The sequence below is a fragment of the Gossypium hirsutum genome, chromosome A13 (genome assembly GCF_007990345.1).
Source record: "Gossypium hirsutum isolate 1008001.06 chromosome A13, Gossypium_hirsutum_v2.1, whole genome shotgun sequence".
Classification (NCBI taxonomy): Eukaryota; Viridiplantae; Streptophyta; class Magnoliopsida; order Malvales; family Malvaceae; genus Gossypium; species Gossypium hirsutum.
Genome location: NC_053436.1, coordinates 13562345 through 13589534, shown reverse-complemented (window position 1 = coordinate 13589534; position 27190 = coordinate 13562345). Strand labels below are relative to the sequence as shown.

Sequence of the window (27190 nt, the reverse complement as noted above, 5' to 3'; positions counted from 1 at the left end):
TAATTTTTCATTTTATTTATTTTTTAGGTTAAACTCTACTATTAGTCCCTGTACTTTTATGAAAATGGTGTATTTAATCCTTTTACTTTAATTTGGTTATTTTTAGTCATTTTACTTTTCAAATTTTAAAATTCCAGTCCTCACCAAATGATAATTGTTAAATTCATTAGGTTAAGTTCTGATATTTTTAAAATTTGATACAACAAACAAATTATTATATGTGTAATGTTAAGTTAGCTTGCTATTTCCACATATTACTCACTAAAAATCTAGTTAATAATATAGCGTATGTTATTTGTGTCAAGATTAAAATTTCAAAATTTGAAAAGTATATGGGATTAGAATGATTCAATTGAAGAATGTAGACTAAATCTACAATTGTATACATAATACATGACTAATAATTGAATTTAACCGAATGAATTTAACTGTTAGGGTCTGGATCAAGACTAAAAATCCAAAATTTTAAAAGTAAAAAAACTAAAATTTACTAATTTAAAAAGTAAAAGGGTTTAATTTGATCAAATTAAAGTATATAGACTAAATCTATAACTTTTACAAAGTATAGAGACTAATAAAGAATTTAACATTTTTTGTATTTTGGGTTCTTTTATAAAAAGATAAATGAATTAAAAGGAGTTGGTTTTCGAGTTAATATAACACTAGACATTTCTAAACTATGACATTGATTAAATTTACTTCCAAACTTTGAAACATTCTAATCACATTTTAAACTATCGATGTTATATTAATCACTCCCTTTAATTATTAAAATCGTTAATTTAATCATTAGATGATATGTCAAATCTTATGTGGCATAATTTAAAATAAAAATTTTAAAGAAAAACAAAATATTACTGTATAACTTTTAAAAGTAAAAACTAAAAACAAAGTAAAACTGAAAAAAAGAGAGAGAATGAACGATAACGTTCTTATAAAAGCTTCGAAAATTAAAAAACAAAGATTTTTATATCCATTTTTATAATATTCACTTTTCTTTAAACTTTTCATTTTAAAATTTAAACTATGCCACATAAAATTAATGACCTTATTGATATAACTTGGATAGTTTAGGTGTAATTAGAATGTTTTAAAGTTTAGGGACTAATGTATTATGAAAGTTATAATTTGGGGATGTATGGTGCAATTAAGGCCAATTATAAAGCAAGCATGAACAATATAAGGGTTAATATAGTATTTGGTACTGATTTTCACTTCAATGTTTTATTTGGTATTTAAGTTTTTTTCCCAATTTGATACATAAGTTTGGTTTCAATATTCACTTTGATACTTAAGTTTTTTTTTCTTTTCAAATTGATACTTGAGTTCTTTTTCCCCAGTTAAGTACCTAAGTTTGGCTTCAATGTTCAATTTGGTACATGGGTTTTTTGGGTTCGTACTAAGTATCTATGTTTTTTTTACTAGAGCACATATGTCAAACATTTATTAGGTCATATGAAGTTGTTTGATTTGTGTATCAAATTGAATATTAAAACCAAATTTAGATACCAAATGATGTATTAACTAAAAAAATAATGTAAATGGCTACTTGCGATACATTTTCTTTTAGGCTCTATGCACAAATTAGCCCCATGATTTCTCAATTTGATACATAAACTTTTTATTGTCCCATTTTAGTACATGAACTTTGTATCGTTATTCGTTTTGGTACCTATCAACTAACAACATTAAAAGAATCGGCCAATCAAAATGCACCACAACATTAATGAGATGGCAGCTTGACTGATGTGGCATGTTGATCGGCATTAACCATCGTTGACCAGTCGTTGATCGATCAAAAAAAATCATTAAATTTTATTTAAAAATTATAAAATATTTTAAAATGATTTTTTTTGCAAAAACTAATAAAATTTATTTAGAAAATTTTTAAAATTTATTTTTAAAAATATAAACATATATAAAAATAGTAGAAAGTTGTAAAAATATAAAAAATGTTAACAAATTATTTAAAATTGTAAAAAATTTATAACGATTTTAAAAAACTATAAAAAATTTTTAAGAATTGTGGAAAATTCACATTAAAAAAAAGTACAATTTTTATAATTTTTTTTCAAATTTTTAACAATCATTTAACAATTATAAAAAATTATAAATTTGTAAAAATGTGAAGATCATTAAAATATTTTTTTAAAATATTAAAAATTGCAAATATTCTTTTAAAATTGTTTAAAAATTGTGAATATCATAATAAATTTAAAAAATTGTAAAAATTATAATAAAATTTACAATTTTTCTTAAATGTGTCTTATAATATTTGAATTTAATGCTTGTTTTCTAATTCAAAGTTTAGTTTATTTTTCAAAAAAATTTAAAGCATTTTATTGAAAAAAATTAAATTAGATAGTGATGCCTAATTAACCAAATATTGCATGAAATCTGTGATTGTCTACCCATAGGCATAGGGATGAATCTTCAATCTTTTTATTCGAATAATATTGTGATGTTTGTAATCATAATTTTTAATGTTTTTACAATTTTTTTAAAATTTAAATTTTTTTAATATTTTAAAATAATTTTTATACATATTTAAATAAAATTTAAAATTTGCTAAATGGTTTGTACTATTTTTTATAACTTTTAAATAATTTTTAATTGATTAACGCCTAAACAACGTAAGTCAACATCGATCAACGCATGGTCAACATACCATGTTATTATTAGTTGACTTTTTTTCTTGACATCATTAGGCACTAAAACAATAACATGCAAAATATAAATATGTAAGAAAACATATATAATCAAGAGTTAAGTAGTGAATGAAACCTTCTTTTTATTTCATAGAAGCAGGTTTGTCGAGATTTAAATTAGGATTTGACGTGGACAAAAATTTAAACAAATCAAGTTATCATATGGATGAAAATTTTGATTTTATTTAATTTTTATGATTCATTAACACCTTATCGGCATAATATTATTCTATGTACTAATAATTATATTTTATCTAACATGAAAATTTTCATATGTCAAATTCATTTGAGATTTGTCTAAAGGTTTTATTAGACTTCTAAAGTGGGAATTTAAGAAGTAAGGAAGTTTACTTATTACTGTAATAGCTAGGGAATTAAAAAAGAAAGCAGAAAAATATGAAAGGTAATGTAGATAAAATTCATTAAAGAAAGTAATTGTGGTATCTTCAAATCAGCATCTAAATACAATAGTGCTTAAACGTGTTAATGACGTACTTATAACATTGTCCTACTAATGGACAACATCCCCCGGATTTACCCGAAAACTTGCCAACTCCAACTTACAGCTTCCAGGAAGTAGAGATGTATTTTCTGTGTTGATTTTGTGGAACACTACCACCTTTTTTTTTTCTTTCTCTTTTTTCCATATGACTTTATATTTCATCAACTAATGCTATATCATTTTATATTAAGTTTAATATATAACTTGGTATTTGAGTTTGACACTTTTTTAATCTGATATATATGTTGTTTCTGGTACTCGTATTTGATAAGAAATTTATATTTGGTACCCAAAAGTAATAGTGTTAATTTTTTAGTGTTTAATTCAAGTTTTAATATTAATTTGATAAAAATTCATAAATTAACTAATAATATTAACAATTAATTTTTATCAAATCAACATTAAAACCTAAATTACATATTAAAAAATTAACACCATTATCTTTAGATATCAAAATATATATATCTTTTGTTAAATATAAATACTAAATTCAATTAAAATAAAATATCAAATTTGGATATCAAATAATATATTAAGCATAAATATAAGCACCAAACTTCCTCTATTTTGCCGTGTTGGAACTTCCATGTTGACTACAATCTCCAACAAGGTCTTTGCTTTCTTTATCTTCTACCTCCGATTCTGACAACTTAAACTTCAATACTATTGCAAAACAACCCATGAAGTGGGTGAAGGGCTAGAAATGAAATTCCACTGTGGAAAAAGCATCCAAGGGCAACTATAAATATTGACAAACTTCATACATTAATTGATGAAATAAAAAATAGATCATATATGGCTAAGCATAAGCTTGTGACGGCGATTACCAGTTGCTGTAGGTGCTTCGTACTTGTGCTTCTTTGGTTCCAAAGCCAAGGGTGCTTAGAAGAAGAAAGAGCAGCTCTTCTCCAAATCAAAGATTCCATGAGCAGCTACGAATCGTCAGCTTTCTCAAACTGGTATGTAGAAGAATGTTGCGATTGGGAGGGAGTTGAGTGTGACCCTTCTCATACTCGTATTCACAAGATTTTCTTTCCCCACTTGAGAAGTGATTCCGAACCTTGGTTTCCAAACGCTACTTTATTTGCTCGGTTCAAAGATTTGCAAGAGCTTGAACTGCCAGGAAATTATATAGGAGGATTCATCTCAATTCATGGTAAACATTCTAAACTCTCAATTTACATCTCTACATTATATATATATATATTTGTGAATTACATCTCTACCTTATATTTTGTTTGTTGGAAATTTATAAAAAAGTTATATACGAATTTTTTATTTTTATTTAGTTGGTACAAATAGTTTTAATTCGAATGAAATTATCTTTAATTTTATAATTGTATTAATTTTTATATTTGATTATAATTTTGTGTATTTTTAAATTATCTTTAATTAATTAATCTTATTTAAATTATCTTTAAACTTAAATGGTGTTAATTTTTATATTTTTTATAAATATATATTTTAAAAATGAGATGGTATATATTTTTAATTTTAAACTAATAATATAAAAATTAATATTTTACGAAAAATTAATAATATATAGAATCACTAAAAAAAGGCATGTTTGAAATGAATAGGGACAATCATTTGTCTATGTTCATTCCAATGTGAAATAATATTTATATTTTTTTTATAAATTCAAAATTATTATTTGGATAATCATTTTTTCATATTGATTCCAAGCGTGAAAATTTTTATAAACATTCTAGACCCTCTCAATTTGGTTAGACTGAGACAGATGTGATAAATTTAAACCAAACTTACTTATTATGAAATAGCTTTTCTTGACATGTTTATCTTTTACTTAATATAAAAATGAAATAACTAACAAGATTTCTTTGATAAAAAATCTATGCAGCTTTTAGAAAACTGAAGCATCTTCGAAAGTTGAATCTTCGTGACAATTTCATACAAAATGGCTCCAATCTCTGTTGGGGCAAATATCTTTTGCTTTATAACTTGGATTTGTCCGGTAACAAGTTACAAGGCAATCTTCCAGAATGCTTGTGTGACAACCTGTTTTTAAAAGAACTGATTTTGTCCCATAACAATCTTTTTGGAAGCATCAATTCATGCTTGGGAAATATGACCTCACTCCGCCTCTTGGATCTCTCTGACAATCAATTTAGTGGTTATTTTCCTTCTTTGATAATTAGCAACCTAACAAATATCGAGTCGCTTTTTCTATCAAGAAATGAGCTCCAAGGCAAGATTTCACTTTGTGTTTTTGCTAATTTGTCAAGGCTAAGTGAACTTGATATTTCATTTAATCACTTGGAAGTTGAAACAGAGATGATGTCACCAAGTTGTTTTCCATCTTTCAAACTAAGTACTTTGTCTTTAGGTGGTTGTAATGTCAAGAAAATTTCTCCTTGGATGCTTCACAATATCACTTCAGAATTATGGCTAAGTGGCAATAATTTGACTGGTCTCTTCATTAGCAATTTTCAGAACATAACCTCAAAGCTGACTCTTCTTGACATTTCTGACAATTTCTTACACGGGACACTACCCGAAGGTATCAACTTGAATTTTCCAGAGCTGCGGCATTTAGATCTTTCCAATAATAGCTTCAATGGCAACCTCCCCATATTCTTCAGTGTCCAACTTCAGATGCTGGACTTATCAGACAATCAATTCCAAGGAGGGATTCCCCATGGCATGACAAGTAATATGAGTTGTCTTCTATATTTGAGGTTATCCCGAAACAATTTGACAGGTGATTTGTTTCCAAAAAACTCGAGTTTACCTAACCTAAGATGGATTTATCTCAACAACAATCACTTGTCTGGAATATTTCCATATGCCTTGACGAAGAGCATGGAGTTAGGAATTATTGACATTCAGAATAATGACTTGTCAGGTGAGCTTTCATCATACTTGCCTGTCCTCCCAAAGTTAAAGATTCTACTCCTCGGGGGGAACCAGTTTGGAGGACAATTACCAGTGCAAATTTGCCAAATGAGGGATTTGCATGTTTTAGATCTTTCAGAAAATGATCTTTCTGGAGACATTCCCGACTGTGTTGACAATGTTACTTCTTGGTTGGATAGTTCTTATGGTGGTTATTTTCTTTATGACTCTTGGAACAAAATTGATTTGACGTTCAAAGGTTCAAGATACATTTATAGTGCCCCTCCTTTGGCATATTTAAGGGTAATAGATGTCTCTTGCAATAGACTAACAGGTAAAATTCCCATCCAAATGACACGATTGAAGGGGATTCATTCTCTAAACGTGTCGAACAACCTTCTCATAGGTCAAATACCTTCTTCATTGGGAAACTTGATAAACCTAGAAAGCCTAGATCTTTCACATAACAATTTGACCGGTGTATTACCCCATGAATTAGTTGGTCTTGTGTCTCTCTCAGCTTTTAACGTATCATTCAACAATCTATCAGGCATGATACCAATAGAGAAACAACTCGGGACATTCGAAAGTGACAGTTATTTAGGCAATCCTAACCTTTGTGGACATCCACTTCAAATCAAATGCAATGACAGTGCAGAGACACCACCAATTTACGCTAGAGCAGAGAAATCTGTTTCAATTATGTATTTTGCGGTTTTGATATGTCCTTTTTTCATAGTTATTTGTTTAGGATGAGAATTGAATATTAATAAAAATAATATTTTCACTTAACTTTTATTTTGAATGAACTTTGAAGCTAAAATTTGATTTTTGGTTAAATTTACTCTTCAATTTTAATTTAATAAAAATATTTTAAATATATTATTTAAATAATTAAAAAGAACTAATTAATTAACATAATATTAAATATTAATAAAAATGGTTATTTATGAAAAATATAGTATTCTTATTTTATATATATTTTTAAAAAATTCAAATCTTCCTTCCATTAAATGTTTACTATTAAAATTAAAATAGTTGAAATAATATTTTCCCATCAAATTTTGTTTTTCAAATGATTAAAATCAATATCTAATGGTAAAAATTTATTTTGAAAAAGTCAAAGATGATGGGAAAATTTAAAGTTTATTGCTGAATTTCAATCACATAAAAGTTGAGTGATAAATTTATCCATATTCTTAAAGTATAATGACTAACATAAATCAAAATAAAATAAAGTGACAAATTTCAATACTTACTTATATTTTAGGGGTAAAATTACACAATAATTATTTTCAGTATGCCATAATTTAATATAAATGTATAATTAAAACTTAAATTACGCGAAATTAAAATAAAAAAAATAAATCTCGAACTGGATTAAAAATTATAGTGAGAGCGAACGAAGTACTTTATTTGTTCTGATTTTGCGTTACCAAATCAATCGTTGGTTTATCTTTGCCATATTCATGACCGTAAGACCTTCATGATCTAAGGAGAAAACAAAGAATACCAATGTTGATGCAATATTTTGGAAATTTGGATTTCAAACTAGTATTAAATTAAGTGGTAAAAGAGATATAAATATAGCAATATTCATAACTTTTTAGTGATTTTGAAATTATTAAGAATTTATAAATTTAAATACTTTCCAAATATATATTATATTAAAACTCGATTAATGTATTATGTATGCATTCCATTTTTATAAACTTCTCAATCTAGTGATAAGAGTATTTATGTTGTAATATAAAATTTAGATTCAATCCTTAGCAATCCTACTCCAACTTCTACTTCAATTATATATATATATATATATAGAATTCAACCATTTGCTGTGACGAATTTAGAGACGGGATTGCAACAGAAATGTGACAAAAATCATATTTCGTCACAAATATCATCATAGAGTTTTGATATTATTTCTTGACAGCACTTTGTGATGAAAATTTTCGTTGAAATTATAAATAATAACAGTAATTTATAATAGAATATTGTGATGAATTTAATTTATTAAATTATTCCCTAAAAAAATAACTTTATAATAGATTGAGATTATAAATAATATTGGACATTTCCTTCATAAATATTAAAATTATGCTATAAAATAAAGAGAGATAGAGAAAATAACGAACAAAGAAAATGGGAAAGCAAAAGAGAGCGCATTTTATTTATCAATATTCTTTACAATGAAATATAAATGAAATAGAACTCTACTTCTAATCACTATTAGAATTTAAAGTTCATCAAAACTTATCTTAATCTTGATGGACATCCACTTAATAAGATATTCATAACACTCTCCATTGGATATCCATTGGTAGATACTGTACATCGTTAAAAACCTTACTAAGATAAAAACTTATAGAAAAAATTCCTAATGATGGAAAAAGAGTACACATATCTATAATACGCATAACATACTTCTTCATTAAAAACCTTACCAGGAAAACCCAATGGGACAAAACCTTGGTTAAGGAAAAAAGAGTACAACGCGTATTTACTTCCCCTCATGAATACATCATATAATATCTCATATTCTACGTATTCAATCTTGAATACTAGCTTTTCAAATAGCTATTTGAACGTATCTGCTAAGCATTTATATCACCTTTCTTTTGAAAATCATGAGTAAGAGGAAATTTTGGAAAAATATGTTTTGATCTCTTCAAGAGTTTCAATAATAATCATAGCAAATTTTAATCATGACCCCTCTATAAAAATACAAATAGGTATTTTGAATCATTTTATAATCCTCTTTTAACTACCATTGACTAAGTCAAATTTACCACATATGTACAAATATTTCAATTCATATAAATGAACAATTTCCTGAGAATTTCAATATGCTTCTAGCAATCTAAATCCTTCAAGGATTTTAATATAAACTTTACTATATAGTTATTCATAAAATAAGGTTGTAACAATAATCATTAGATACAAGTTAAATCTTTTATGAATTGTCAGTTTAATAATATATCAAAAGGTGATTGGATCCACCATAAAAGAATATTATATCTTTTCATAATCAATGGCAGGACTTAGCTAAAAATTTCATATTTTTATTTCACTTTTGCAAAACTACTTCATTTGTACCCTTCTTGGCTTTATACCTTTAGATATTTGAAAACTCTACGAATTTAATTGTACTTGAGTTGAGTCTTTCTATTTGACCAATTTGTTTCATATCTATATTTCCCAATAAATTTATTTAAGGTCCTCCTTTTATTTCATTATTTCAACAATAATATTGCATGCAAAACCACCGTTGATTAGCTTTATTATCGGTTCCACATTTTCTCGAATTGACATAACTTATCGAGATATCTTATTTTCATTATTTTAACCTTCAGTTTCAGGTACCTAAATCTCTTCTAAAGTTTTAGTTATGTCTTGGGTCTCTTCTGGAGTACTCACCTCCACTATATAACCATCTTAAAGAATTTTCATCTTTAAAACTGATCAATCTATTATTTATTCTAACTGATTGTCTTACTGGGACTTTGATTGAAAATATTAGAGGGTATATAATAGTTGGTTATTCTCATTAAGTTTGTAAATACATCTAACAGTTAACTTGTAATAAAGTGAGTTATCCTTTTTAAACTTTTGGTTCAAATTACTCTCCTCCTAACTCATTACAAGCTATTATTTTTCTCCCCCTAATGTTGGGAAAACTATCAAAACAGTAATCACAAATCGTGTCATAATTGAATCTCCAATACATTTAAAATATTTAATAATACAGGGAGACTCGAAATTAATATATATTCCAACTTTCTTTAAGGACTCGCTCATCTTTGTGTGTTGTGGTGGAACAATTAGAATATATATGCACATACAAAAGTTTAAAGATGGGAAATATTTAGCTTTTGACCAAAAACCAATTGTAATGGGGAGTATTTATAACTTATTAGCTTGATGCGTACAACACGAGAATCAACATAATCTCATATTGAAATAGGAAGTTTAGTTCTCATAAGTAATGGTTTAGTTGTTAATAAGATGCGTTCAATCAATAATTTCTCTAAATCATTATGCGTATAAATAACAAACTTTTACAAAAGTTTTTCAAACTCAATCAAGAAAAGACTAAGATATAAACTCATAAGTATTAGCAAGACGAATTGTCTTAATTGTATGATCTGAAGTTAATTATTTAAACATACAATCTTGCAAATGACAGGTTGCAAGTAGATAACACATATGTGATTATTTTGTAGATGCATCTACCAAAATTATATAATATCAAAATCATTCACATGGTGGATGAATAAATCCATATTCATTTCAGAAATGCAAGACATTAAATCTTAACTTAGCTAGTGAGTTTCTCAGAATCAATTTTTATTGAGAATAAGCAACAAATGAGAATTCTTTAAATTAAAGAATCTTCTGGTTTTTTAATGAATGTCCATATGAATTGTCAATTAATTTTTGTATCATATATGATCTAGGATGATCTAACCGGTCACACCAAGTAGTAAATGCATTTGTATTAGTAAATTTCTAGTTTACTTTAACATTCATTTCAATTGTACTAATAATATCAATATAAATTGTGACAAATTGATAATCTTACTGTCATTCCTTTTACTTGATATCCACATATAAGTACTACTGTGACATTTACTACTGGAAATGTCTAAATTAATGTGAAGTCTATAATGTCACTAAGTCAACAAAATAAATATAAATTCCAAACAATTATATGCAATATTCGCTTTAGGGAATATGCCAAAATCTTTATTCTTCGTTGAGTCTTGATGATTTTATCAAGAAGTAAGCAAATTGAACTCCAGTAGTAGACTTTGAATCCAATCAAAATCTATTAATAGTAAACTTTAAGGGCGGATTTTATTTTCCAGGTGTACAACAGGTACATAACCAATGACTTTTCATACATAAGTTTTCGCTCTTGCAAGTTCTTATCAGTAATATTTTTTCACGTAATTTTAATTGATAACTTATTCTGAATATCGTAGAGTTATACTCACAGTTAAAAAAAAAACTTACAACTTTAGGTGCATCCAACCATAACGAGCTTTAGATAAAATTACCATATTCTATTTCTCATAAATGATCTTTCACAGTCAGATATTTTACTTTCAATCCTTAATGGGGATGATGACAACAGTTTATCATAAAGATAGTCACAATCAATTCAATTTATAACAAGAGTAATAAATATAAATCAATAACCCAATCCTCTTTTGATTCATGTGAAATATAATCATTTCCTTATTCACAATCTCAATATGAGATCCATTATGAATATCTTTTAAAACCAATGGATTAACCGTCATAAGATATTAATATATTAGCCCTTTTTGAACTTTCGACTAGTTTTGTACTACCAAATATTGGAATAATAGTGGTTTTTATTTTCTTTTGTGCTTGTATTCACTTTAGGGAATGCAATAAATTTACTAGGACGAACTTATTAGTGTCCCAATAGATTCTTTTTTTCATAATCACCATTGCAAACATGCATGGATTTCAAATCAAAATCTATCTATTCATGTTGTCATGATTAGTCTTCAATTATAATAAACATGATATAATAAATAAATTATAGTAAAATATACTTGAGATTCTTTAACATCATTGTTATCACCATGGCTATTATCACGAGCATAACTAAAGATTATATAAATTTATTTGGATAATGATCATTCAAATTTACAAATTTAACATCCATTCGGAGTAGTCTAGTCATAGGAGCCGCAATTATAGAAAATCCATTTACAAACCGCCGATAATACCCAGCTAGCCCCAAGAAACTCCTAACTTCAGTTACATTTTTCGGTGGTTTCCAATCAATAATGGCTGAAATTTTACTAGGATCAACCCGTATACCATCACCTGAAACAATATGACCCAAAAATCCAACTTTCCGGAGCCAAAATTCACTTTTACTAAACTTAGCATACAACTGCTTATCTCTCAAAGTTTGCAAAACTATCCTCAAATGCTCAGCATGCTTTGTCTCATCCTTTGAATAAATTAAAATATCTTCTATAAACACCACAACAAATCTGTCCAGGTATGGCCGAAATATGCGATTCATTAAGTCCATAAACACAACAGGAGCATTTGTCAACCCGAATGGCATAACTAAAAATTCATAATGACCGTACCTTGTTCTAAAAGCAGTTTTAGGCACATCTGACTCTTTCACTCGCAGCTGATAATACTCAGATCTCAAGTCAATCTTTGAAAACCATGTCGCTCCTTTTAGCTGATCAAACAAATCATCAATTCTCGGCAATGGATACTTGTTTTTGATTGTCACCTTGTTTAACTGCCGATAATCAACACATAATCTCATAGAACCATCCTTCTTTTTCACAAATAACACGGGAGCACCCCAAGGTGAAAAACACGATCTCACAAAGCCTTTATCAGTCAACTCTTGCAACTGCAACTTTAATTCTTTCAACTCTGTTGGTGCCATTCTATATGGAGCAATCGAGATCGGAGCTGTTCCTGGTATCAAATCTATACCAAATTCTACTTCCCTGACTGGAGGCAAACCCGACAATTCTTCTGGAAATACATCCGCAAATTCACACACAACCGGAACTGATTCAACTTTCTTTTTAACTTCTTTTGTATTAATTACATACGCCAAATAAGCTTCATAACCCTTTCTCAAATATCTCTGAGCTGACATCTAAAAAATCATACTAAATATTGCCTCTGATTTGTCTGGTTCAACCCGCAAGATTTCACCACTTTCACATTTTAATTCTATAACCTTTTCTTTGCAATTTACTATAGCATCATGCAATGTCAACCAATCCATACCCAAAATAACATCAAATTCATCAAACGGCAACAACATTAAGCCCGCCGGAAAGTAATGACCCCGAATCATTAAAGGGCATTTCTTGCATACTTTATCAACTATCACACATTTGCCTAGTGGATTCGACACTCTAATCATAAATTTTGTGTTCTCAACAGGTATATTCATACTAGACACCAGTTTCATGCATACATATGAATGAGTAGAACCAGGATCAATCAAAGCAATAACATTAATATCATAAAGAGAAAATGTACCGGTAATCACATCGGGTGAGGAAGCATCTTCACGCGCTTTAATAGCATAAGTTCTAGCCGGAGCTCTTCCTTCAGATCTAACTGCTGCATCTCTGGCTTCATTCTTACTGCTTGTTTCACTTCCAGCTTTTCTCGGATATTTTCCCCTCGAGTTTACATCACTAGCTTTTACACTCTGAAATTTTTCTTTCTCAGCTCTCTCTGGGCAGTCTCTAATAAAATGATCCGGAGAACCACATCGAAAACATTCATTTGCTCTGTACGGACCAAAATGATTTCTACCACACCGCTGGCACTCGGGTTTAACAAATCTCGTATTTCCCACACTAGCCGCAGAAGTAGTCTGAGATTTAGGACCCACATTTCGCTTCTTAAAATTTCCATATGATTGCCCAGCTGAAACTTGGGAACGAGGATTCATATTTCTTGACTTTCCAGTTTGCTGTGAGGGTGTATTACTCATTGGTATTTTCTTCCAATTTTGTGTTTCAGATTCTACCTTTTTCTTTTCCTTCAGTAATTCTTCAGCCTTGCAAGCTCGATCGACAAGTACCACCATTTCTTTTAGTTCAAGGATCCCAACAAATACCTTAATGCCTTCGTTAAGCCCGTCTTCAAATCGTCGGCACATCTTGGCTTCTGTAGGAACATATTCTCTGGCATACTTACTCAATCGAACAAACTCTCTTTCATATTCTGAGACTGTCATATTACCTTGCTTCAGCTCAAGAAACTCTTTACATTTCTGATCAATAAATCTTTCACTAATATATTTCTTCCGAAACTCTTCTTGAAAGAATTCCCAGGTTACCCTCTCTTTCGGTACCACCGAAATCAAAGTCTTCCACCAATTATAGGCTGAATCTCTCAACAAAGATGTAGCACATTTCAAACATTCTTCAGGTGAAGATAATTCATCAAATACCCGGATAGAATTTTCAAGCCAGAACTCTGCTTTCTCTGCATCATCATCAATATTTGCTCTAAATTCTTCAGCCCCTTGTTTACGAATTCTGTCAACGGGGGTTTTGTGAAATTTTATCATATCCACTCCCTGAGGCACCGGAGGCATAGGTTGAGGAATTGGGGGAGGTGGGGGAGGTCGTACATTTGGGTTCGTACGAAAGAACTCAGTGTACCATGCACTCATCATTTGGAGAAAGGCTTCCCGATCCCTTTCTCCTCCTCCCTGACCAACAGTAGGGGGTGGGTTTTCAGTCGGCATGCCCCTTTAGCTGGAACTGGCGCATTACTCTCTACTTCATCTGCCACAGCTGAATTGGGATCCATTTACTATATAAAAATCATTTAAAAAGGTCAGAAGTCGTCACACTATCACAATTCATACATATGGCATGTATAGCAAAAATCCGTACATACAACACGTAGTCCGAGAACCGACTAAACCTGCTCTAATACCACCAAATGTAACGCCCCCACGCTCGAAACCGTCACCGGAGTCGAGCTTGAGGGGTTACCGAACATAATTTATCAAATTAAGAACTTCAAATCATTTGTTTCTACATTCACAGCTTTCTAGCTACCCGCGTCACAGTTACAAGAAAAATCATATCTCGAGTTACGAAACTCAAAATAAATATCCGTAAATTTTTCCTAAATCTAGACTCATATATATATTTACTAATTTTTTTCTAGAATTTTTGGTTGGGCCAATTAGTACATTTTATTAGTTAAAGTCTCCCCTATTTCAGGGTTCGACTGCTCTGACATCTATGTATTACGAATCAGATATCTATCTATAAAGAATTTCAATGACTACGAGGTTTGTTTCTCTTAAAACAAGACTTAATAAGGAATCTGCACATATAAATAAAAACTTCTAATTATTTTTGTAAAATTTATTATGAATTTTTAAAATCAGAATAGGGGATCCAGAAATCACTCTGGCCCTATTTCAGAAAAGTTTAAATATCTCATAAAATATAATTTATATGCCTATTTTGTTCAATCCACATGAAAATAGACTCATTAAGCTTCAATTTCATAACTTACTCATCATTTAGTTCCATTTATACTATTTTTAGTGATTTTTCAAATTCATGTCATTGCTGCAGCAATATTCTGTTTTAAGGCAAATTTTATCTTTCCATGAATTTTTATGAACTAGATAATCTTGAAACTTCCATAATATCAAACATGATCTAAATTAGTCATCACCATGACTTATCAATATCAAACATTTTCTCAACCAAACATGACCATATCATAAAATTATTTACACAAAATAGGTATATTGCTATGCATGCCATACTTAAGTAGTTGTACAAGCCATTTACCAAGATAAAAGTCCTTTGGATAGTGTGATCGAACCTTCGACCCGTCCCGATTCCCGAGCTGGCTTGTTCAAAACTACAGTAAATAAAGAGGAGGGAGTAAGCATAAATGCTTAGTAAGTTCATATGTAAATAAAAAGTAACATAACAATACAAATATACCAAACAACTTTAGCATGGTATCACCAAAACATATATCACATTTCTAAACATCATTCATCATCTTACCACCTTATCGTTGTTGTATCTATTTTCAACCCGAGGGTTAAGAACATACCTGTCCAAAGTGTCCGTTTCACAACACTTACCAAAACGCCGCTTGCATCTTAAGTTTTCTTCCATTTCACTAGAAATTTCACCGTTGAACACATCGGAATACAACTCGGATACACGGATAATTTGCACATAATTGCCTCATATGTAATCAAGAAATCATGTAACCCGCCCCTAAATGAACTCAGACTCAACTCAACAAGCTCAGGCGTTCACATCCATAAGTTAACTCGGACTCAACTCAACGAGTTCGGATTCCTAGTTACATCTCACGAACTCGAACTCAACTTAACGAGTTCGGACATTCGCATCCATAAGTGAACTCGGACTCAACTCAACGAGTTCGGATGCTCAACTATCCTAGTGACATGTCACTTGTATCCTAATCTATTCCTAAGGTTGAAACGGGCTTTTTCCCTCGATCTCACATTTGCCATCTTCCATGGAATATTGGAACCGATACTCGGTAGCAATTCATATTTATCAAGTAGTAAACATAATTTGCATATTTCTCAACATTAACCACAAAGCATAATATTTCACGATTAAAAATCAGCATATCATATAATTAGCATCAATAACTTAAAAATAACAATTATGCTACATTATTTACACATGAACTTACCTTGGTACCAAAATTTAAAGATTTTGCAATTTAGTCCACAATCTTTTCTTTTCCTCGATCGCGACTTGAATCTCGTTTCTCTTGATCTATAATGCCAAATTAATCTTATTTAATACATACATTCATCAAAACAGCATTTAATACGAACTTTGGAAAAATTACACTTTTGCCCCTAATCTTTTGCATAATTACACTTTTTCCCCTAGGCTCGGGAATTAAACTTTATTCCTTATTCTTATGTTTTATAACATGCTGATCATTTTTCCCTTCTATGGAAACATCAAATTCTTACTCTAACATATACTTGTGACTATTAGGTATTTTGCCGATTAAGCCCTTTTACTCGTTTTCACTCAAAACCGAGTAGCACAAGTTGTCTAACATAATTTAAAACCCCATATTCTCTCATAAAACATCAAAATACACAAATTTCACCTATGGGTATTTTTCCAAATATAAACCCTAGGTTGAATTATTGCTAACATAAGTTTAATCGAGCTACCGGGATTCCAAAAACGTAAAGAACATTAAAAACGGGGCTTGGAATCACTTACTATGGAGCTTGGAAGCTTGAAACAAACCCTAACTATGGAGAACCCTTGAAATTTCGGCCTAATGAAGAAGATGGACAAAAATTGGCTTTTAATTTTGTTTTTAATTCATTTTAATAACTAAATGACCAAAATGCCCTTACTACTAAACTTTCCAAAAATTTCATCCATGTCCAATTTTTGTCCATAGACTTAGAAATTGGTCAAATTGTTATTTAAGACCTCCTAATTAATATTTCAATGCAATTTCATACTAAAAAACCTTCTAGAATGCAAAATTTGCAACTTATTCGATTTAGTCCCTACTTTCAATTTAAGCATTTTAGGCATAGAATTTCATCACGAAATGTTCACACAATCATGCAATCATATCATAATCATCAAAATAATTATAAAATAATTATTTCTATCTCAGATTTGTGGTCACGAAACCACTATTCCGATTAAGCCCTAATTCAGGATATTACACCAATTTTCAAAACATAACCTCAAAGCTTACTCTTCTTGACATTTTTGACAATTTCGTACACGGGACACTACCGAAAGATATCAATTTGAATTTTCCAAAGTTGCGCCATTTAAAGCTTTCCAATAATAGCTTCAAAGGCAACCTCCCCATGTTCTTCAGTGACCAACTTCAGATGTTGGGCTTATTGACAATCAATTCCGAGGGAATCCCTATGGCATGACAAACACTGGTTCTGCATGATGTTTCTGACCTGCTATCTGAAATCATTATATATTTCTCATAATCCTGTCTTTTTTATTATTATTATAAACACAGTATCATTTTTAAATAATTTTGAATAACTTTTGACTGATCAATGTCTAGTCAACGTAGGTAAACATTGATCAACGTTTGACTAATGCAGTCAACATCGATCAACGCATGGTCAACATACCATGTCATTATTAGTTGACTTTTTTTCTTAACACCCTTAGTTGTTAGGCACTAAAACAATAACAAGCAAAATTTAAATATCAAAGTAAGAAAACGGTTATAGTCAAGAGCTAAATCGTGAATGAAACCTTCTTTTTATTCCATAGAAGTAGGTTTGTCGAGATTTAAATTAGGATTTGATGTGGACATGAATTTAAACAAATCAAGCAATCATATAGATGGAAGTTTTGATTTTATTTAATTTTCACGATTCATTAGCACCTTATCGACATAATATTATTCTATGTTTACATGTTACATATACTAATAATTATATTTTATCCAAAGTGGAAATTTTAATATATATAATTAAACTAAAATCAAAATTCATATGAGATTTATCTAAAATTTTAATTAGACTTCTAAAGTGAGAATTTTAGTCCTTGTGAATACAATATTTCCTACTCACCATATCTCAATTTACATTTCTACATTATATTTTATGTGTTGGAAATTTATAAAAAGTTATATACAAATTCTTTTATTTGTATTTAGTTGGTACAAATGGTTTTAATTCGAATGAAATTATCTTTAATTTTATAGTTGTATTAATTTTTATATTTGATTATAATTGTGTATTTTAAAATTATCTTTAATTAATCAATCTTATTTAAATTATCTTTAAACTTAAATGGTGTTAATTTTTATATTTTTTATAAATATATTTTTAAAAATTAGATGGTATATATTTTTAATTTCAAAATAATAATATAAAAACCTAGTGTTTTATGAAAAATTAATGATATATAGAATCACTAAAAGAGGCATGTTTGAAATGTATAGGGACAATCATTTGTCTATGTTCATTCCAACGTGAAATAGTAATTATATATATTTTAATAAATTGATGCATTTTTAATTATTTTGCTTACTAAAATTATTATTTGGATAACCATTTGTTCATATTCATTCCAAGTGTAAAAATTTTTATAAACATTCCAAACCCTCTCAATTTGGTTAGCATGAGGCAAATGTGATAAATTTGAACCAAACCTACTTATCATGAAATAATTTTTCTAGACATGTTTATCTGCTACTTAATATAAAAATCAAATAACTACCAAGATTTCATTGGTAAAACCTATGCTGCTTTCAGAAAACTAAAGCATCTTCGAAAGTTGAATCTCCATGACAATTCAATACAAAATGGCTCCAATCTCTGTTGGGGCAAATATCTTTCGCTTTATAACTTGGATTTGTCTGGTAACAAGTTATAGGCAATCTTCCAGATTATTTGTGCGACAACTTACTTATGAAACAATTGATTATCTCATAATAATCTCTTTGGAAGTATCAATTCATGCTTGGGAAATGATCTCACTCTGTCTCTTAGATCTCTCCAACGATCAGTTCAATGGCACTTTTTCATCCTTGCTAATTAGCAACCTAACAAATATTGAGTCACTTTTTCTATCGAACAATAAGTTTCAAGGCATGGTATCGCTCAGTGTTTATGCCAATTTGTTGAGGCTAATTGAACTTGATATTTCTTTTAATCACTTAGAAGTGGAAGCAGAAATGATGTCACCAAGTTGTTTTCTATCTTTCAAACTAAGTACTCTGTCTTTAGATGGTTGTAATGTTAAGAAAATTTCTCCTTGGATGCTTCACAATATCACTTCAGAATTATGGCTAAGTGGCAATAATTTGACTAGTCCATTCATTAGCAATTTTCAAAACATAACCTCAAAGCTTACTCTTCTTGAAATTTCTGACAATTTCCTACACGGGACACAACTCAAATATTTCAACTTGAATTTTCCACAGCTGCGTCATTTAGATCTTTCCAATAATAGCTTCAATGGCAACCTCCCCATGTTCTTCAAAGACCAACTTCAGATGCTGGACTTATTAAACAATCAATTCCAAGGAAGGATTCCCCATGGTATGACAAGTAATATGAGTTGTCTTGTATATTTGAGGTTATCTGGAAACAATTTGAAAGGTGATTTGTTTCTGAAAAACTCGAGTTTGCCTAACCTAAAATGGATTTATCTCAACAATAATCACTTGTCTGGAACATTTCCATATGCCTTGTTGAAGAGCATGGAGTTAGGAATGATTGACATTGAGAATAATGACTTGTCAAGTGAGCTTTCATCATACTTGCCTGTCCTCCAAAAGTTAAAGGTTCTACTCCTTGGTGGGAACCGGTTTGAAGGGAAAATACTGATGCAAATTTGCCAAATAAGGGATTTGTGGATTTTAGATCTTTCAGAAAATGATCTTTTTGGTGACATTCCTCACTGTGTTGACAATTTTAGTTCTTGGTTAGATAGTTCTTATGGTGGTTATCTTCCAGTGGACTCTTGGAACAAAATTGATTTGATAACCAAAGGATCATGATACATTTATAAGGGCTTTAGTTTTCTATATTTAAGGGTAGCAGATGTCTCTTGTAATAGACTAACAGGTAAAGTTCTCATCCAAATGACACGACTGAAGGGTATTTATTCTCTAAATGTGTCGAACAACCAGTTCACAGGTCAAATACCTTCTTCTTTGGGAAATTTGAGAAACTTAGATTTCCTAGATCTTTAACATAACAATTTCTTCGGTGTATTGCCCACTAAATTAGCTAGTCTTGATCTCTTAGTTTTTAATGTATCATTCAACAATCTATCAGGCATGATACCAATAGAGTACCAATTCAATATATTCAAAAGTGACAGTTTCTTAGGCAATCCCAGCCTTTGCGGGCCCCCACTTGAAATCAAATGCAATGGTAGTGCAGAAACACTGTTGGAAGTAAGAACAAAGATGAAGGTTTGATAGAACCTTGAGGTTGAAGGCTCGTTGGTTGGTGACCAAACAAAATAAAATTTTCTTTAATGATAAAATGAAAGCAAAGAAAAAAGAGTTTTCGTAATAAGTTCTGATAAATTTCATTAATTTTTGAATGAAGGCTCTAAGCCATTATATATACCAGTCCATATACTGATCAAAATGAGACAAACATCACCTAATCATCACTTACTACCACTAATTACATTGAAACTTATGAAAACATTGCTTGCACACATAGCTATATTGATTAATCAATCCATCAGCACCTAGTTATATCAAAAACTATACCAACTAAGTTCATTTTGAACTAAGTAACTAAACTAATGCTTGAAGTAACAAAACAAAATAGCAGCTTGATCTTCAACTGCAACTTCATGGCTCGGGCTGCATGGTCTTCTCCTTAGCTACTTCATGTGCTGCATCTAGGCCAACTTCAACACTCCTTCTTGGTTTGCATGCTGCAAACTCCCATATTGGCTCTTAAATCCGCAAACCTTTACACACTAAAGGGCTTTGTTAAGATATCAGCAAGTTATTCTTCAGAACTGTAATGAATCAGTCTCACTTCATAAGCTCGCTCCATCTCCCTAACAAAATGAAACTGGATCTTGAAGTGCTTTGTTCTTCCATGAAACACTGGATTCTTTGCAATTGCAATAGCAGATTGGTTGTCACATTTAATCTCTATTGCTTATTTTTAGTGTAGATTCAAATCAACCATGATTTTCCTTAGCCAAATGGCTTGGTTAACAGCACCAGCAGTTGCTACATACTCAGCTTCAGCAGTTGACTGAGCAACAACATTTTTCTTCTTCGAACTCCAACAAAAAAGGCTAAACCAAGGGTAAGCAGATAGCCTGAGGTGTTCTTCATGTCATCTATCGATCCAGACCAACCAGTATCAGCATATCCAAGTAACTTCATGCTATCAGCCTTGGTGAACTTTATCCCATAACTTAGTGTACCTTTTATGTACCCGATAACTCTTTTGGCAGCTTGAGAATGCTTCATATTGCAGCAATGCATGAATCTAGATAGTAGACTCACATCAAACATGATGTCTGGTCTAGTGGCAATTAAATAGAGCAAACATCCAACCAAACTTTTGTAGGTTGTTCCATAAACCTTTTCAAAATCACCTTGGCTCGATAGCTTTTCTCCAACAACAACTGGTGTGCTTATTCTTTGCAATTCAGTATGGAGAATTTGTTTAGAATATTTAAGGCAAAAGCCTTCTGATTTAAGAAGATCCCTTATTCAGTTTGAGACACTTCTATGCCAAGAAAATAAATCATCTCTCCCAAGTCAGACATCTCAAACATTTGTTCCATTTTGGCTTTGAAATCAGCCAACATTTCATGATTTCCTTCAGTCACCAGCAGGTCATCTACATACAAAGACACTATGAGCTATGTTTCAACACCTTCCTTCTTCACATACAAGGTTGGCTCACTTATTCTCCTTTCAAATCCCAAACTGACTAGATAGCTGTCGATTTTGCCATACCAGGCTCTAGGTTCTTGTTTTAAGCCATGCAAGGCCTTCTTCAGCTTGTAGACACTATCTTCCTTGCCAGTTACCTTGAAGCCTTCAAGTTGCTCAACATAGATTTCCTCTTCAAGAAAACCATTGAGGAAAGCTGACTTTACATCAAATTGATGTATTTTCCATTGATTTTGTACAGCTAAGGCAACTAGCAGCTTGATTGTGTCAAGCCTGGCCACTGGTGCAAAGGTTTCAATGTAGTCAATACTATATTTCTGACTGAATCCTTTTACAACCAGCCTTGCTTTTAGCTTGTTCAAGGTTCCATCAGCATTTTGCTTGGCTTGAAACACCTACTTCACTCCAATGACCTTCATGTTGACTGGTCTTGGAACTAGCTCCCAGATTTGATTTTTTTCAATCATGTTAATTTCATCAGGCATGGCCTGTTTCCATCCTTGGTAAGCTTCTGCTTCTTCAAAGCAGCATAGTTCAACTGCAGCCGCTTCAACTCTCTCATATATCTCAACCAATAGTCTAATGCCCCTGACTGGTTTATCATCAATATCCAATCCAGGATCATTTTGATAAGTTTTAGTCTGATCTGTCACAAGTTCTTCAGTAGTAGTCTTTGGTTCATTTTTACCCTAATTCCAGCTTGTTTTCTCATCAAATACAACATCTCTGCTTACAAACACTCTGTTGGTTGAAGGTTTCCAAGATCCTATAGCCCTTCTTGATATTGCTATAGCCCACCAATATGGCAGTTTGAGCCTTCTTGGCTAGCTTGTCTCTCTTTATTGCTGGAACATGAGCATAGCATGTGTATCCAAAGACTCTCAAGTGAGCCAGTGATGGTTTAAACCCAAACCAGGCCTCAAATGGAGTTTTCTGAACCAATATCTTGGTTAAGAGTCTGTTTTGGAGGTACACAGCAGTGTTAACTGCCTCAGCCCACAAAGTCTTAGGCAAATTCCTTTCAAACAACAAATATCTTACCATATCTATTAAGCTTCTATTCTTTCTTTCACTAACTCCATTCTGTTGAGGTGTGTAGGTGTTAGTAAGTTGATGCTTGATACCTACTTCATCAAAAAAACCCTGAAACTTTACTGAGGTGTACTCAATCCCATTATCAGACCTCAATATCTTCAGCTTGCAACCTGTTTCTGTTTCTACTGCATCCTTGAACTTCTAAAATACTGAAGCCATTTCTAACTTGTGCTTTACGAAGTAAATCCAACAATACCTTGAGTGGTCATTAATGAAAAGGATGAAATACCTGCTGCCATTCAAAGACAGTGTCTTCATGGGGCCACACACATAAGTGTGGACTAGCTACAACCTTTCAGAAGCTTTCCAAGCTTTGTTTGAAGGGATGGCAGTTTGATTTTCTTTCATAATTGGCAAACTTCACAGACTTCTTCTCTCTCAACTGATTTGGAGAAGTTTTCAACCAAATCTCATTTGGTCAGTTGAATCAATGACTTGTAGTTGACATGCCCAAGCCTTTTGTGCCACAACTTAGACTCATGTAAAGCAATTGTGTAGGCACTATCTGAACCCTAGTTCTATTCCACCACAAAGCTTCTGTCAACCATGGTCACTGAGATAAATTTGGATCTATTTGGATCACTGATCAGGCATTCTTTGCCTTTGAACACTATTGAATAGCCCTTTTCAAGAAGCTGAGCTATACTAAGCAATTCAGGCAAAAACAAGACATTTGAAACAAGTTTGTACCTGTAGGAGTATCAATCAGCACATCTCCCTTACCTTCAGCTTTGATGAAGTGTCCGTTTCCAACTTGCACCCTTGTTTTGAAACTTCTGTCAATGTTCTTGAAGATAGCAACATCAGGGGTCATATGGTTGGTGCAACCATTGTCTATCAGCCATCCTTTTATGGCTTTTCTTTTGGCAGATGAGTAAGAAACTACAAAGACTTGTTCTTTTTAGTCACTACCTTCTTCTGCCACTTGAGCTTCAGCTCTTGGCTGTTGAGGTTGGTTTTGTCTTAGCTTGCCTTTGTTTTTGCAAACTTTCTCAGCATGACCCATCTTTTTGCAGACTTTGCACTGCACATCAGGCCTAAACTAACAGTTTGCCTCTAGATAACCGAGCCTTTTGCAATGTTTGGAAGGTTGATTCTTTCTTCTTACACCATATGATCTAGGCTTGTCTGTCCAGGTTTTCTTCTCTTTGTAGCTAGAGGAGCTTGAGGCAGGTCTACTTTTAGCTTGGAAGGCACCTTCTTGGTGCTCCTCCTATCTGCTAGCTCTCCTTTGCTCTCGAGCGTAAAGAGCATTGATCAGCTTAGTCAATGAGATGCTAGTTAGATCTCTCGAGCCTTTAAAGGATGGGATCCTGGCATCATATCTTTCAGGCAAGGTGGAGATGACCTTTTCTACAATTCTTGCTTCACTAAACTGGTCCCCAAGCAATCTGATGCTGTTCATTACAACCATAATTCTGTCTGAGTATTACTTCATTGTTTCTTCCTCCTTTATCTTCAAATTTTCAAAGTCCCTTTTCAAATTTAGTAGTTGTTGCTGTCTTGTTCTTTCAGTCCCTTGGAACTCTTCCCTCAGCCTATCCCAAGCCTACTTTGGTGACTCACAAGCCATGATCCTTATGAAGATCACATCAGACACACTATTTTGGATACATGACATGCCCTTGTGTCTTTTGGTTCTTTCATCTGTGTGCTGCCTGATCTGAGCCACTGTAGGATTGGCTCTTAGAGGTGCTGGTTTAGCATCCGAGTTGACAACTTCCCATAGGTCAAATGCTTGCAAGTAGGTTCTCATTTTTACTACCCAAATGTGGTAGTCTTCTCCATTGAAGACTGGTGGTGCAGCTGGAGAGAATCCTGATAAAGACATGGTTTTGAGGGTTAAAGAAATAACAGGTCCACTAAGAAATGAGCTCTAGATGCCAGTTGTTGGAACTAAGAACAAAGATGAAGGTTTGACAAAACCTTGAGCTTGAAGGCTTATTGCTTGGTGAACAAACAAAACACAATTTGCTTTAATGATAAAATGAAAGCAAAGAAAAGAGAGTTTTCGTAATGAGTTCTGATAAATTTCATTAATTTTTGAATGAAGGCACTAAGCCATTACATATACCAGTCCTTATACTGATCAAAATGAGACAAACATCACCTAATCATCACCTACTACCATTAATTACATTGAAACTTATGAAAACATTGCTTGCACACATAGCTATACTGATTTATCAATCCATCAGCACCTAGTTATATCTAAAACTATACCAACTAAGTTCATTTTGAACTAAGTAACTAAACTAATGCTTGAAGTAACAAAACAAAACAACAGCTTGATCTTCAACTACATCTTCATGGCTCGGGCTGCATGGTCTGCTCCTTAGCTGCTTCATGTGCTGCATGCAGGCCAACTTCAACAGACACCACCAGTTTATGCTAGAGCAAAGAAGTCCATTTCAACTATGTATTTTACGATTTTGGTATTTCTTTTTTTCATGATTATTTGTCTAGAATGAGAACCATGTATGGTGAACTTATCACTCAAGAGGAAGAAAATGATGCCATTTTATACTGTCATAAAAGAAGCTTTACTGTTCCATTACAGTAGTATATAGAAGCTAGCACTTCACCCATCTGAAAAACATTACTCAAATCAACTAATTCAATCACATAAAATGAGAAGATAGCAAGTCAATATGGAAATAGTCAATTTCTATTGAGTACAAACATTTTAGGTGGTGAGGAATACACACCACATAATTATTTTGTTCCCTAAGAAATTCCAAGTTTTTTCTAGCTCTCTTTTCCTTCTCTATATTTTCATTTCTATATTCATCGAGAATTAAGCCAACAAGAAAAGTAAGCAAAGCCTCTAAAACACATGGAAGCTTTTAATCCAAAATTCATGGTTACCATTGATAACCTTGTATACTAATTAATTTGTTGTATACATAAGAGAAGGAAATATGGAGGTTATTCGAGGGAAGCTAGAATTGATGTTAAACCAAAACAATGTTGCGTCACTGTCCACGAAAATCACCAAACAACCCCAATAATTCATAACAAAATTTATATTTTATAGATTTTAGAGGGTTTAAAGAGAAATTTTGATGTCATTCTTTTCTTTTCTTGTTATTTAGGAAAGAATACAACTCGAAACTTCTCGCTTGTATAGGCAGCTTGGGGGATAATCCTTTGGCAGGTTTATATCCTTTCAATTTATTATTTAGAATTCTGCTTATTTTTCAAAAAAATTCGTTTTGATTGCCATCTGAAAATTTTCTGTAGCAATTCAGAGTTTAGGACTACATTGTTGAGAAGAAAATTGCAATGCATGAATATATACAAAGGATGACACTTGTTTGGGCAGCAGTTATGCTGCCAATTGAAGAATAGAGGGTATTCTTTTATTTTATTCAATCTAAAATTTGAATTTACTGAAAGTAGTTTAACTTCAACATATGGTTTTAGATTTTATTTTTTATCTTTTTAACTTTTTCTTTTAGTTAATATTTTTGTGTTGAAAAGATGAATGACAAATTCTAGGCTGAAATACTTCCAAATTCCAAGCCTTTGCTGGATCCTCTTTGTTGGATAATCACAAATCAAGGCAGAACTTGTTATTTTATTAAGCAAACATCTTGTAACATCACCGTTATACTCTAAGTCAGTTAGAGGTGAGCAAAATTTAATTCGACTAAAAAAAAATCAAATTTTGAATTATTCGAATTGAGTTAATCGAGTCAACTTGAATTTTTCTTTTCAAATTTCGAATTCGAATCGAGTTGAGTTTTTGAATTCAAATAACTCAAATAATTCAAATAAACCGAATATTAAACTATCCCACCCCTAACCCCCTTTCTTCTCTTCAATTTTTTTTATACTTTCCCTCCCCTTTTACCTCAAAAATCAAATCCCCCCAAATTATTTATCCTCCTTATCTCCAAATTTTTTTACTTTCCCTCCCCTCTTAATCCCAAATATCAAAATCCCTCAAAAAAACTTTTATTTCTCCCTCTTTACCCCCAAAAATAAAAAATCCTCTCTTTTTTTTCATCAACTGCTTTTATTTGTTCAGTTCAAATTTTCTTTA

General features: G+C 31.5%; 2 protein-coding genes across 2 annotated transcripts; both read left to right on the top strand.

The window, feature by feature from the left end:
* The first annotated feature begins 3943 nt into the window (after positions 1 to 3943).
* Positions 3944 to 6858, top strand: LOC107894656 (receptor-like protein 15). Its single transcript, XM_016819911.2, has 2 exons — positions 3944 to 4366; positions 5072 to 6858. The coding sequence occupies exons 1-2, from the start codon at positions 4006 to 4008 to the stop codon at positions 6820 to 6822; spliced, it is 2112 nt and encodes a 703-aa protein (XP_016675400.1). The 5' UTR covers positions 3944 to 4005; the 3' UTR covers positions 6823 to 6858.
* Positions 6859 to 18963: 12105 nt separating this feature from the next.
* On the top strand, positions 18964 to 20163 carry LOC107894655 (putative receptor-like protein 16). The gene has a single exon (XM_016819910.1). It carries the CDS (start codon positions 18964 to 18966, stop codon positions 20161 to 20163), a length of 1200 nt encoding a protein of 399 aa, XP_016675399.1.
* Positions 20164 to 27190: the final 7027 nt, after the last annotated feature.

What these genes read in the sequence shown, in the direction of transcription:
- LOC107894656 (XM_016819911.2), top strand. Translation starts at nt 4,006, where the DNA reads ATGGCTAAGCATAAGCTTGTGACGGCGATTACCAGTTGCTGTAGGTGC. An exon ending in AGGATTCATCTCAATTCATG is followed by an intron (nt 4,367 to 5,071) that starts GTAAACATTCTA and finishes AAATCTATGCAG; the next exon opens with CTTTTAGAAAACTGAAGCAT.
- LOC107894655 (XM_016819910.1), top strand. Translation starts at nt 18,964, where the DNA reads ATGGCTCCAATCTCTGTTGGGGCAAATATCTTTCGCTTTATAACTTGG.